Genomic DNA, 13,784 nt, shown 5'->3' on the forward strand with positions numbered 1-13,784 from the left:
ACAGGTTTGGATTAGGGCTCAAAGCAAGGCAGTTAATGGGCTGTCCACCTCTCTCTACAATGTGCCTTGACAGAAAGGAGAAACCAAGAAAGCCCCACGGGAGAGCTTCATTTGCTCTTATGTTTATGTTTTTCAACCTAGACTCGCAAAGCATTGGCAAGAATTTCAATAAAGTTTCAACTGGCTGGCCTTCAGGTGTTTAGGGTCCACTGACCTTATCCAAAGCTGCCTGTACCTCAGCTTCACTCTCAGTGTCCAGCGCTGAGGTGGCCTCATCCAGCAGGAGGATCTTGGGGTTGCGAACCAGAGCCCGAGCGATGGCGATTCTCTGCTTCTGTCCACCACTCAGCTGGGCCCCTCTCTCTCCAACCAGGGTGTCAAATTTCTACAAGAGAAAGTGTGGTGGAGCTCTTGAAGTATTTCAACTAGAAAAAGCTATGGAGTCTAGAAATTCATGAAGACATCAGGGAGCTTCATTTTGACCATCGTAATGAGTCACAAATTATAATAAAATAAATAATACCAAATTCTGACAAACTACTAACATACTCTGTATAAAATTTTGTATGCTTCATGTACCAAGCTATACGCTCCAACTGGATAATTCAAGGGACTTACCTAGCAAAGTTGGACAACCTTGTACCTCAAACATTATTAGCTTAACCTTTGAAGAAAGAACTCACATGAGTTGAAATTCTCATTTCGAGGGCAACTACATTAACAGAGGCTTTACCTGTGGTAGTTTCATGATAAACTCATAGGCGTTGGCTTCCTTGACAGCTTTCTTTATTTCATCCATTGTTACATTTCCACGGCCATAACGAATATTTTCAGCAATGGTGGTAGAAAATAGCACCGGCTCCTGACTCACCACTCCAATTATTTCCCTCAGATACCTTACGTTAAACATCCTAATATCCTGCCCATCGATGGTAATCTGAAAAAAACAAAATACTTCCACTGAATATTTTAAACCTTCTGATGTATAAAGCATCAAGACTCTAATTTGTTACCAAAAAAGCCTTAGCTAATATTTAACTTATTTCAGTGGTTAGAAATGAGAATTGGAAATAAAGCAATGTGGAAGACTAAAAATAAAAAGTGTATTCTCTCTTTTGATATTTATTATCTTACATATACAGTTTTTTTATGGATGGATTATTCTCCATAAGTGATTATATATTCGGTTATACATTTTTGGCATAACTATTATTTTTGCTTACCATTACTAAATCTGAATAAAAATGTCCCTTTACCTACCTAGTCTACATATTATTCTGATGGCATTATGATGTTTTACTGTATGTAATATACCATGATTTACTTCAGCATTTCCCACCTGCTGAATATCTGGCTTCCTTCAAGGAACACTGAAGGACAATCATTGTAAAAGCACAGAAATACCAGGCCGAAGTGTATGATTTATTTTTTCTTCTCCGATAACAATTGCTTAACTTATACAATGACTGGCATATGTTGGGCATTTATTATTTGCTGAATAAAGGTTGAATAAACAACCCTCTAAAAAGATTTTTAACAATCTACAATGTCAGCAGGAATATATAAATATATATCTGCTTCATTGTAATTTATTAGCTTTTATCATTTTAATGTCTTTTCTAATTAGTAAGTATGTGGTGGTAGCTTATATTTATTTTAATTCATATACAATTATAAGTGAGGTTGAACATTTCTTTAAACTTTTTACAAATCTACATTTATTCTCGAAAGATTTGCATGTTCATATCCTATGATAGATTCATATTAATTTCTAAAATAGTGATTATAATAGTTTTCCTACATATATCATAAATTATTTGCTCCAATCTATTGCTTTCTTTTATTATAGTTTTACTGATTTTTACGTGGAGAGATTTAAGGAAAAATTGAATCAGTCAACTGTACCACTGGGCATTTTTTCTATTATTTCAGCAGTAATAAAATTGCTAAATCACAATGTGAACAGTGAATATCTCTGAGTTATGGAATTTCTGAAGACTTTTTTCCCTGCTGACATGTATTTTCTTTAAAAAATGTATTACTCCAATAATAATTTAAAAAATAAGATGTTTTCAAATGCTTATCCTCAATGGTTAGTATTTACTATGTCCTTTTTAAAAAATGAATAAAACTGTTTACACTTGAACCAACCTAGAGTTTGCTTTAGGAAATGAGGATGGCCCTATGTTCCTCCTTGGTGTATCAGATTTTTCAAAGAAGGTTTGTTAATTTTATTAAAGTAAATAAATAAATAATTTACATATCCTAGAAAACTTTTTATTCATTCCTGCAATCTCTGTTCTATCTCAATGCCTTTTTAGGTTTTTTTTGTTTTTCTTTGTAACTTGTAAACTTCTGTTTTCATTATTGTTGAATTATAATACATTTCAATGTCAGGTAAACTCAACGTCCAAAAGTTGGTGCAATTGAGGAAATTTGAATATATACTGTGGGCTCGTATTGTATTAATATTAAATTTACTGATTTTGATGATTGTTTTGTGATTATGTAAGAGAATGTCTACTTCTCAGAAAATATATTCTGCTTTGCAGTACACCTGAAACTAACACAACATTGTAAATCAACTATACTCCAATAAATATAAAAAAGTTAGAATTTATAACAAAATTTTTAAAGGCCAAAAAAATATTCCCTAGGCCATTACTGTTCCCCATGTCCCCAGAAGCTTCTTAGAGACTGACCCACTTTCCCCTTCAGATATTCCAACATTTAAGAAAACTCAACTGCCTTTGATGAATTTAATTACTGTCCTAAGATTTCTTGTGATCCTGAACACAAGGTTATTAATAATTGCTGTATGTAATATTTTTGACCAAACTTAGTAAGTCCTCCCAGTGGTTTGGATGACTATTTTCCAGTGACTTAGTGGGTTATGAAAAGCTTAGTTGGAACAGAGGAGAGTGTTGTCTAGCTTCTTTGGCTTTTATCATCTTGAATACTTTTGTTAAAACAGCCCAAGGTTTTGAATGCATTATCCAGATGCATTGCAATTCTATAGTCTTTTTACCAAAATTGGATTCACGTGCAAATTTGTTAACAACAAAACAAAACAATTTCAAAGGGCTAATTGGTATCCAGCTTCCCACTTTGGAGAACATGGCTCTTCCCACTTACCATGCCCTCTGTGGGGTCATAGAGCCTCTGTATCAGCTGGACCACCGTGCTTTTCCCACAGCCGCTGTTCCCAACCAGGGCCACCATCTGACCACTCTCTACCTTCAAGTTGAGGGCCTTTAAGATCTATGAGGGAAAAGAGAGAAAAAGAACACACTTCACAACAAAAGCCTAAAAGGGGAGTAATCTGATTCAATTTTAAATTTGGAAAAAAAGTACCAAATAAGGGAATATAATCTCAAAAGGAAAAAAGCACATACATATCAAAATAATAGAGACTACGGATTCTTTAAGATGATTAAACAATCAGTCTGAATTAGGAATTCCTATAAATATTACTTACAATACCTTGACATCAGGTCGAGCTGGATAACAGAAATGAACATCTTTGAACTCCAAATTCCCTTTGATGTTATCTGGTTTGTGTCCTCTCTCTGAAAAACTGTCAATTTTAGGATTCTAAATAAAACAAAATTCAATGACTATTCCATCATAGGACAAACAATTGCATTTTTAAGGAATATGCTTCAGCAAATTCCAAAAATAGGACCCAGAATGGCATCTCAAGTTGAAGACAGTGTGTGTTTGTGTGTTTAAGGAAATATTCCTTCTCAGAAAATAGGTTTTTCTTGAAAAGTACATAAGGGATATATTCATTTCATTTCTTAGGATATTTCACTTTAAGTTTCTGGCATATCCTCATAAATTTTCTAAATGGTCAAACATGCACATTCCTACAGCTGCAATAACAAAAACATACTATCATGGATATATCCAGGTATTTCAGCATTTAGTGAAAATTAGCTTATTCATAAACAACAAATATAATGGACTGGGTTGAGAAGACTGAACAGTTGGTTAGAGCCAAGTTATTTAGGAATGATGTAAATTTTGTATATATGCCGAAGCTGAACAATTTTCTCATGACTTAGATTAATGAAATAGGAATTGCTTGGATTAAACAATCACATTTCAGTTACCTAGTTTGCATTTTCTCTGTGTAAATGCAGTGACATACTTATGTCAAAATGATTTTCTTTATTTCACTGCAGTCAGTACAACTTATGCATATATATAGTTGATTCAAAATTATATCATATGTGCAGTGATCTTTTTTTTTTTTTTTTTAACAGGGGGCAACCCACAGCAAAGCATACTATCAATTTTGGTCCCACCAGTAATTTTTCCATCCACTCATCCTGTATACAAATCATAATATTCTTAGTCTGGCTACAAAATGAAAGAGAAAAGGAGGAAAACTAGGAAGACAAACATCTTTGCTTTGAACTCTAATAATAACACACTAGTGCAGATGTACTTCCCCAAAATGAGATCAGTGTTATTTGATTATTTAAAGATAAACTTTCAGAAATATTAATAAGAGGCATTTGATTTCATTCATTACTAAGGAGAGGTTGTTCACTTGGCAAAATTTTCATACAACATTTAACCAAAAGCCAGATTTAATTAGCCAGACCTCAAAGAATTTTTCAGCATTAAAGTAATAAATGACTCACATGATCAATAATAGCAAAGATCGCATATGCTGCTCCTCTTGCATTGGCAAAAGCATCAATACAGGGAGCAGCCTGTCCAATGCTGAAGGCTCCGATCATGATTGAGAAAAAGACCTGAGCAAAAAGAACACAAGGAAAAGTTATAAGTCTTATTCTGGAGTCCACCATCATCTCAAATATGATTTGTTTGGAACATACACTACCCAAAGGATCACAATTCGGTTTATCCCTTTAAAATTTTTCTGGCAAAAGGCAAAATTTACAAGGTTACTATAGCATTTTATTGCATGAACAGGTTTCTTCAATCTCAAAAATATTTTTTTTGAAAAAAAATATTTTTTTTGTCTAGCTTGCCAAACTATCTGTTGCTCTTCTCCGGGAATTAGACAAAGTCAGAAAGATTTTTCAAACCTATTTCCTTGATTCTGAAGCTATTGCCACCAGAGGAAAACATTTTCCATCAGTATTATTTTTCAGTCCTATATGATTTTCTCTAACTATGCATGGAATTACACAGAATGTTCAGGATACAACAGATTTTGGCCCCATGAAATTTTCCTTAAAAAGTACTATGTTATGTATTAATACATATTTTGGTAAGACTTTTAATATAAAAAGTAATAGTTCACACATTATAAAACACTAAATCACACCTGTGTGCAATGATTAATATACAATTATTCTGTACAATAGCACACAAACTTAACACATTTCCCTTTATATTTTTTTCACTAGGAAAATAAATTGATATAGAAAAGTCAACACTATAGCTTCAGGAATCCAGATTATCAACAAACGTTAACTGAAGAAAACATAAATGAAGAGAAATTACTCCTTTATCTCTGGGCATGCTGAAACAGCCACTTATAGTTTGTCTTTTCTCAGAAGACAGTAACAGTAACACTTCACATACCCAGAACTCAAATATCTCTCAAATATCTATCCACTATCTACAATACAGAGAAAGACCAGTAAGAGAGCAAAACGGTATCTACCAAAAGCAATGCTATGAAGTCAATGCACTAGAGTTCTCCGTCTTTATGCAGAGGGCATCGCTGGGCTCCCTGCATCACGGGTATCACTCTGTAGCCCTACTCGGGAGAAGTCACTGTCTACATACTACAAACGGGGAGACCAGGCCAGAGAGAGCACACTCATCACAAAGGGTGAATGGTAGTCAGGATTCAATCTCCTTTCTTCATAAAATTTGGCAAATGAGGAAGTAAAGAGAGGTGGAGAGCTTCCGAGCTGACAACCAGAGAGGAGACCAAAAGGAGAAAAAACAGACTCAGCAATGACGAAAGCTCATCCAGCCAAACAGCCCTCAAAACGTCAATGTAGTCTGAAGGTACCACCCTAAAGAACATTTTGAAATGATAAATTTTCATAATGTCCCTAAGACATCATCAAGGGGTCAAATAGTGCTCCGTGTCCTCTGTTTAGAAAGATAGGGAAGTGCAGGTTTTAAAACATGGCTAGTTGAGGGCTTCCCTGGTGGCACAGTGGTTGAGAGTCCGCCTGCCAATGCAGGGGACGTGGGTTCGTGCCCTGATCCGGGAGGATCCCACATGCCGCGGAGCGGCTGGGCCCGTGAGCCATGGCCACTGAGGCTGCGCGTCCGGAGCCTGTGCTCCACAACGGGAGGGGCCACAACAGTGAGAGGCCCGCGTACTGCAAAAAAAATAATAATAAATAAAATAAAATAAAACAAAATAAAATAAAACATGGCTAGTTGAATGGTTCTGTTGCCCTGACTGTCACTGACATGGAAAGAAGGTCACAATACATTGATAGTTTATAAAACGTTTACAGAAAGGTATGCATAATACAATTCCAGTTTTGAAAGGAAAAAAAATCCACATGCAGAAAATAATCCGGAAGATATACACCAAAAGTTATCAGTAAGTATATATGGATTATTAGATCATAAGTAATTCTAAGTAATTTCTAATTTTTAAAATTATTCTAATCCTTTGTATAACTAGTATACATATTTATAATTAAAAAATGAAGCTATTTTCATTTTGTAAAAGAATAAGAAACTAAAATAAGTTTTCATCTTGTATTTGGATAGCTTTTTTTTTTTTTTTTCTTCTCTGCGGTACGCGGGCCTCTCACTGCCGTGGCCCCTCCCGTTGCGGAGCACAGGCTCCGGACGCGCAGGCTCAGCGGCCATGGCTCACGGGCCCAGCCGCTCCGCGGCATGTGGGATCCTCCCGGACCGGGGCACGAACCCGCGTCCCCTGCATCGGCAGGCGGACTCTCAACCACTGCGCCACCAGGGAAGCCCCTAGTTGATGTTTTATATCATGTAAATTTAACATTCTCTCATAGTATGACCTATGTATAATAATGTTTACTTTCTTATATAATGAAACTCAAAGGCAGAATGAGAATGGCGCCAATACATATTTGTTTATTCGTAAATTCATTCCATTTTTTTTAATTTATATGCTCCATATGTTTCTCAATTGGTCTATCTACATGTTATGCCCTGTGTATTCTAGAAGGTCAGCTCTGCCCACAGGACAGAGCAAAGATTTATAGAATGAAAAAAGCCTATAACCATGGCTTATTCTTCAAAAAGGAGGAGAATGAAAGAAAAGGTAGATGGATAAACAACATTTTCAGATTCTCCATAAATATCAGGAAAACAACTTACTGTCATTGCATTTCCAACAGTGTATTCTTTTGCTATAACTAGAGCGGATGCATACCAGAAGGCCAACGCATATGATGCATATATTAACAGGAAGGCAATGCCCATAGAAATGTTCGCCGAAATAGCTTTTTTAATTCCAATCTTTTTGGCATTTTCTAGATGTTTCTGATACCTACCGGAAAATGAGGGGAAAACATGATGATAAGAAAACAATCCATAATCTGAGCCATATTCACCTCCTTGATAGTTGGAGGTTTAAGGCACAAAGCCATAAAAGTAAGAAACCCCTGGTGAGACCCAGCTTCCTGGGAACTCAACCAATTCAGGATTGGCCAGGACTAGAACCCATCTGAGCCTTTCCTTTACTGGCCTGGACCCATCTCCCTTGATCCCTACCAGTCCCACCAATGTTCCCATAGCTGTTCCAGGATTGAACTCCCATCCCTGGGAGAACCTCACCATCCCTTCACGGCCAGGATCACAAGTCAAGGTAAAGGTGGAAGAAGAGAAACCAAGCCAACCAGGAATGACGCCAAAATCTAAATACTATTTGGGATTCTTAAAACAGATTCTTAACACAGGCCAATTTGTCTTCTCCAGAGAAAACCCTCCTTCCACAGCCCCATTGGGTGAGGGACAGGAATTTTACATGTTTGTGTACTTATACTTGGGCTTTTGCTTTTTTGTTTTGCTTTGGTTTGGTTTTTGTTTGGTTTTGGTTTTGATCAGGCTGACCTTCAACTGTTAAGCCTGGGTTCAAGGTTATAAACTGGTCACTACTTATGGGATACAGGCTCTTACTCAACTTTTCTAGATTTTAGTTTCATCACTTGTAAAATGGAGTTACTCTTTTTTTAATTGAAGTATAGTTGATTTACAATGTTGTGTCAGTTTCAGGTGTACAGCAAAGTGATTCAGTTATACATACATATATATATATATTTTCAGATTCTTTTACCTTATAGATTATTACAAGATATTGAGTATAGTTCCCTGTGCTATACAGTAGGTCCTTGTTGGTTATCTATTTTATATATAGTAGTATGTATATGTTATTCCTAAACTCCTAATTTATCCCTCCCCTCCCTTTTGCCTTTGGTAACCATAAGTTTGTTTTCTATGTCTGTGAGTCTCTTTCTCTTTTGTAAATAAGTTCACGTGTATCATTTTTTTTAAATCCACATAAAATCGATATCATATGATGTTTGTCTTTCACTGTCTGGCTTACTTCACTTAGGATGATAAGCTCTAGGTCCATCCATGTTGCTGTAAATGGCATTATAAAATGGAGTTACTAATGCCTACCTTGCAAGACAATTATAAGGTTGACAGATAATGATAGAAAGTTGTTAGTACAGTGCTGGCATAGAGTTGGCAAAACCTGATAATTCCTATTCCTATTATTATTGTTTTAGAATTTAATGTCTTCCTAAATATCGCTCATTCTATTATTGTCATATTTTTGAATATTAATTAAAATTCATATTACTGCCTTCTAGGATTTGACATAAAGGTATAAATGTCTAGAATGGTTCTGTCAAATAACAACATTTTTTTCCATCAATTTCAGTTAAGCCTTCCATGCTAGATGCAAAGAGTCTATAAATTTTGATTTTGGCTCCCTAAAATCAGAAAAAAAAATCCACTGATATACAATGAGACTTTAGAGAAAATACCACATACATCAGAGCGTTTCTATTTCTAACAAAAGACAAACAACATATCTTTTTCCGTTTAACCAAATAAGATGTTGAGAATTTGTTCATTTTTTAAAAATGTACGTTGCCACCAAAAATTATGTCTTTCAATTACTTAAAGCACCTTACTCTCCAGTGCTGTTTCCTCAGTGTTGGACGATGCATACATTTATCTGAGCTGCGTCCCTGAGGAGACAGCCAGCTCGCCATGCCCAGCACTGTGCTTAGTCCCAGGTGGCCCGGCCGCAAGGTGCGGGCACGTCAGCCCCAACGTGACACGGGGCTCCAGGGACAGTGGTGGACATGCTGTAATTACCTTCGCTGAGGCGGCTCGCTTACTGCTGCTAATGGAGAGGCGCTGATTACACTCATCCTGAGGTGTGTGGGCTACTGTGTACAGGAAGCAGCAGTGAGAGAGAAAAAGGAAGAGTTAGAGAACCAGGCATAGGCTGGCTTTGAAGAGGGCTTAAGGAACAGAAAAATAGAAAATGAAAGAGAGGGGAGTAAGGAACCTTTGCTTTTTTTTTTTTTTTTTTTTCTTTGCTATACACGGGTCTCTCACTGATGTGGCCTCTCCCATTGCAGAGCACAGGCTCCAGACGCGCAGGCTCAGTGGCCATGGCTCACGGGCCCAGCCGCTCCACAGCATGTGGGATCTTCCCGGACCGGGGCACGAACCCGTGTCCCCTGCATCGGTAGGCGGATTCTCAACCACTGTGCCACCAGGGAAGCCCTGGAACCTTTGCTTTTAAGGCTGGAGAATTTCCAGAGAATTTCTCTTTCAAAGAGTTGTGGGTGGGGCTTACAACAGACTGCCAAAGAAGTCCGTGGAACATAAAAAGGTCAGAACTCTGCTGTAAGGTCTGACGTTAAACTCTAGCCATCAGTAAAGGGTGCCTATATTTTGTGGGTGAGGGATTAATATTAGGTAAAGGAAAGCAGTAGACACATATCGCAAAAGAATAAGTAACAAAATGTAAAAGTGGGTTCTTTGAACTAGTGGACAAAGAACCTTTCTGACCTTTTCAGCTCTCTGTTCTGGCCCCCAAAAGCTATCACAGTCCTGATGGCCCCCAGAGCCTCTTCTGCCACAGCACCTGCTTTTGCATATGCAGCTAGTTCTTTGTCACTAAATGCTGAGAGTATCTGGAAAAAAGAGAAACATTCATGCCTTCTGTATGGGGAAAAATGTTAAAAGACAGTCTGACCAACTCTTTCACTTACTTTTTCTCCCCAAACCCTGTCCTTTATCAAACATTGTAGACAGGAAGCAAACCACACTCACTGTACCCGATCCAACGGCTGCTTCCACTCCCTACAAGGGGCGGATTTGATCCGCCCTGGTGATATGCTCCCCAAGAGGAGTCCTAAGCAGCTTTGGGCAGGAAAGCGCCCTTTGCAGGAAAGAGCTCTCTGCAGGAGGCCCCTTGGTCTTGTCACTAACCTTAAACCAGGCACCCCCATGCTCTACTCATCTCCGGCCCTAGCACATGTTTCAGATCTTTTGATCACACAATACTTTGCCTAACTTGTTGGTCTTTCCATAGATCAAAGATGTAGAAATGCAGAATAAGTAATTAGCAGATGACCAGATCTTTTCCCTAGCTTCCCCTTCAATAATCTCGTGAACAAACTGTGTGAACAAGGTAACATCTAAAGAAAGATCACAAGAGGTCAACAAGCCTGCACACAAGCCTGCACACAGTGGAGGAGGGTGATGATTCTGACCCCCTATCTCAACAATTAACTGAGGCTACTTCCCCTTTTCCATTGAAAAGCTTTCGTGACTGAACAGAATCTTCAGAGATGGTTTTTGGGGGACACCAAGTCCACCATCTCCCCAGACTGCCAGCATTCTGATTAAAAGTAACTTTCCTTTCTACCAACTTTTGCAATTATTTATTTTTTTTAAGCGGCGAGCAGCAGCCAGACTTGATTCGGTAACAGAGTCAGCAAAAGGAAATCCACACATAATTCTCTAGATAGTGTTTTTGGGAATAGTGTCCAGTTCTGTATCTACTACTGTTTGTTCTCTGTTAATTGCAAAATAAACTAAAATAAAACCTTACTGCTTGAAAAGGATTCACCATCCTTTTTTTTTTTATGTCACTATTTTTAATCACTTTGAAAACCATACTTCCAGACCTACTCACGGGTATTCTACTGGATAAGATGGCTAAACAAGATGTTGCAGGAGAACAGTAAAGGAAGAATCGAAACAAAAGAGATGCCAGAGTCTACTAAGTAAATCATCAATCCCAGAATGAGCAAAAATTGCCAGTGAAGTTTCTCAACTCTGGAGTGTTGGTTGAAATAGAACAGGTTTTGTGGATTTTACTGCAAGGCAAAATTGTCAGAGTGCCATTTAACTGTCACAGGTAACAATTAAAAATACATAGGACAAATCTAAACTTATTTAAATGTTTTATATTCATGCAATAGTTTGAAGGAATGTCATATTTTTAAATTATGTTTCCTGAAATAAGGACATGACCATTTATGTAATTTAAATTAGTATGCCAGAAGATTTACCTAAAGTAGTAACAGTTCCAAAAACAAAATGTAACTAAGGTAATAACTGTGACATTTTGCATCACATTAAAAACAATCTTCCTTATTAGAGCACCAGATTAACAATATGCTCCTAAATTTTAAACTGAAACCATGGATATGGTTTCAAATGACATTTAACATGGATCTGCACAAGTACCAGAATCCTGCATATTGAAAATAACTCTGTCTGCGGGGGTTAACACACATGGAAATGCCCACATCTCACATACCTTTGCCCAAACAGCTGTAGAGAGTCCCAGGATAGGGCTGATGGCCATTATCACAAGGGTGAGCTTCCATCCTCTGAGAAACCCCACTATGAATCCTGCAAAAAACGTGGCTATTGCTTGAAAGAACATTCCAACCTTGTCACCAATTCCTTCACTGATTTTGGAGATGTCACTAAAAAAGATCACACCTAAGTGGTTACAGGCAGGAGGTCTTCAGTCAGAAAGGTGAAGCAGACATCTAACAAACACAGAGACAGGCAACACTCGTTCAGACTCCTGCAAGCCTCTTTCACAGTCTTAGCCTCTTGAATGACATTTTTCCCCACCTAAATACCGTACAAAGGAAGAAATTCAGGATTAGTTCATGCTTCTAAGAAGTTAATATCATTAAAAGTTGATGCTATTCAATTAGTTAATCCCGTTAGAGAAACATTAGCATTTTGAACGTATGAGTCAATCTGTTTCAAAGCAGGAGCTAGGAAGGACATTGCAACAGGAACAGGGAAGGGCTCCTTGTTTCTACCCTTGATGATATTTTCAACCTACTCTATTCTCAATACAGCAGCCAGTGTGATCCTTTGAAAATGGAAATCTGAACATGCTACTCCTCAGATCAAAAATGCCCAGTGGCGGGCTTCCCTGGTGGCGCCAAAAAAAAAAACGCCCAGTGGCAAAGCTGAGGCCAGCCAGGCCCTACATGCTCTGATCTTCCCTCCTCTTGGACCTCATATGCTCACTATCCTCTTGCCAGGACCTCCAGTCAGAAAAAGCTTATCATCTATGTCCCCCTGCTGGAATGTAAGCAACAAGAGGATGGAGACCTTTTTTGTTTGTTTGTTTGTTTGTTTGTTTGTTGCATTACAAGGGCCTCTCACTGTTGTGGCCTCTCCCGTTGCGGAGCACAGGCTCCGGACGCACAGGCTCAGCAGCCATGGCTCACGGGCCCAGCCGCTCCGTGGCATGTGGGATCTTCCCGGACCGGGGCACGAACCCGTGTCTCCTACATTGGCAGGCAGACTCTCAACCACTGCGCCACCAGGGAAGCCATAGGATGGAGATCTTTGTCTCATTCATTGGTATATCACAAACATCTAGAACACTGTTTGGCACATAATAGGCCCTCAAATATTTGTTGAATAAGTGAAGAGTCAACAAGTACTAAGACAACTCTCTTTGTGAATTCATTCACTCATTCATCCATCTTGAGGGTCATCTTAATATCTGTCAGGTCTGTGATAAATATCTGTTTAACTACATGAGAGATAAACAAGTAAAGGATGTAAGCTCATTCTTCAAATACGCCTACTACATAACTAAGGCAAAAAAAGCTAACGGATAAGGAAAATACACTGCAGCATAGGCTGTAATTGCTAAAGACGGCTATCAGATGATCTATTCCCAATATGCACCAAATGCTTAATCTAGGAAAAAAAATTATTTTCATTTAAAATCTTCCTTTGACAAATTTTCACATACTTAGCAGTTAATTTCTTTATGAAAGTGTGGTGTTAACAATATACTTACTCTGTTAGCCGAGTATTGAGTTCAGTGGTGTCATTGATGTCAAACCAGCCTATTTCCTGTCGTAGAATAGCATGAAAAAACTCTTGCCTAATTTTCTTAATCTGTCGGCCAGCTGCCAAAGTCCAAAATGAAACTTGAATATAGGCAGCAACAAGAACTCCAGCACCTAATCCGGAATAATAATATGCATACCTGGAAAATAATTCAAAAGTTTCTTTTAAATATAGTCTTTATCTCTTTGGGGAGAAATATTCAGAACCGGAAATTAGTAAATTTACAGACAGATCGCAAAGACCGTGTAGGACACTGTAACAAACACATTAATTTTTTTCTCTTTTCTTAAATTATAAGAGGATAAGGCTTCCCTGGTGGCGCAGTGGTTGAGAGTCCGCCTGCCGATTCAGGGGACGCGGGTTCGTGCTCCGGTCCGGGAAGATCCCACATGCCACGGAGCGGCTGGGCCCGT

At 38.1% G+C, this 13,784-nt stretch overlaps 1 protein-coding gene across 1 annotated transcript in view; it reads right to left on the reverse strand.

Annotated features, from left to right (window-relative positions):
• Positions 1 to 13,784, reverse strand: part of ABCB4 (ATP binding cassette subfamily B member 4) — a gene marked incomplete at both ends in the record, with an annotated part of 75,312 nt that overhangs the window by 46,087 nt on the left and 15,441 nt on the right. The window contains 9 exons of the mRNA XM_079711497.1: positions 215 to 385; positions 734 to 937; positions 3,136 to 3,261; positions 3,484 to 3,594; positions 4,653 to 4,766; positions 7,315 to 7,486; positions 10,033 to 10,157; positions 11,795 to 11,966; positions 13,319 to 13,510. Of these exons, the coding sequence (XP_079567623.1) occupies positions 215 to 385; positions 734 to 937; positions 3,136 to 3,261; positions 3,484 to 3,594; positions 4,653 to 4,766; positions 7,315 to 7,486; positions 10,033 to 10,157; positions 11,795 to 11,966; positions 13,319 to 13,510 (1,387 nt within the window). The remainder of the gene's footprint in view (positions 1 to 214; positions 386 to 733; positions 938 to 3,135; positions 3,262 to 3,483; positions 3,595 to 4,652; positions 4,767 to 7,314; positions 7,487 to 10,032; positions 10,158 to 11,794; positions 11,967 to 13,318; positions 13,511 to 13,784) is intronic.

The sequence above is a fragment of the Hyperoodon ampullatus genome, assembly GCF_949752795.1.
Source record: "Hyperoodon ampullatus genome assembly, chromosome: 9".
In the NCBI taxonomy this organism is placed as follows: domain Eukaryota; kingdom Metazoa; phylum Chordata; class Mammalia; order Artiodactyla; family Ziphiidae; genus Hyperoodon; species Hyperoodon ampullatus.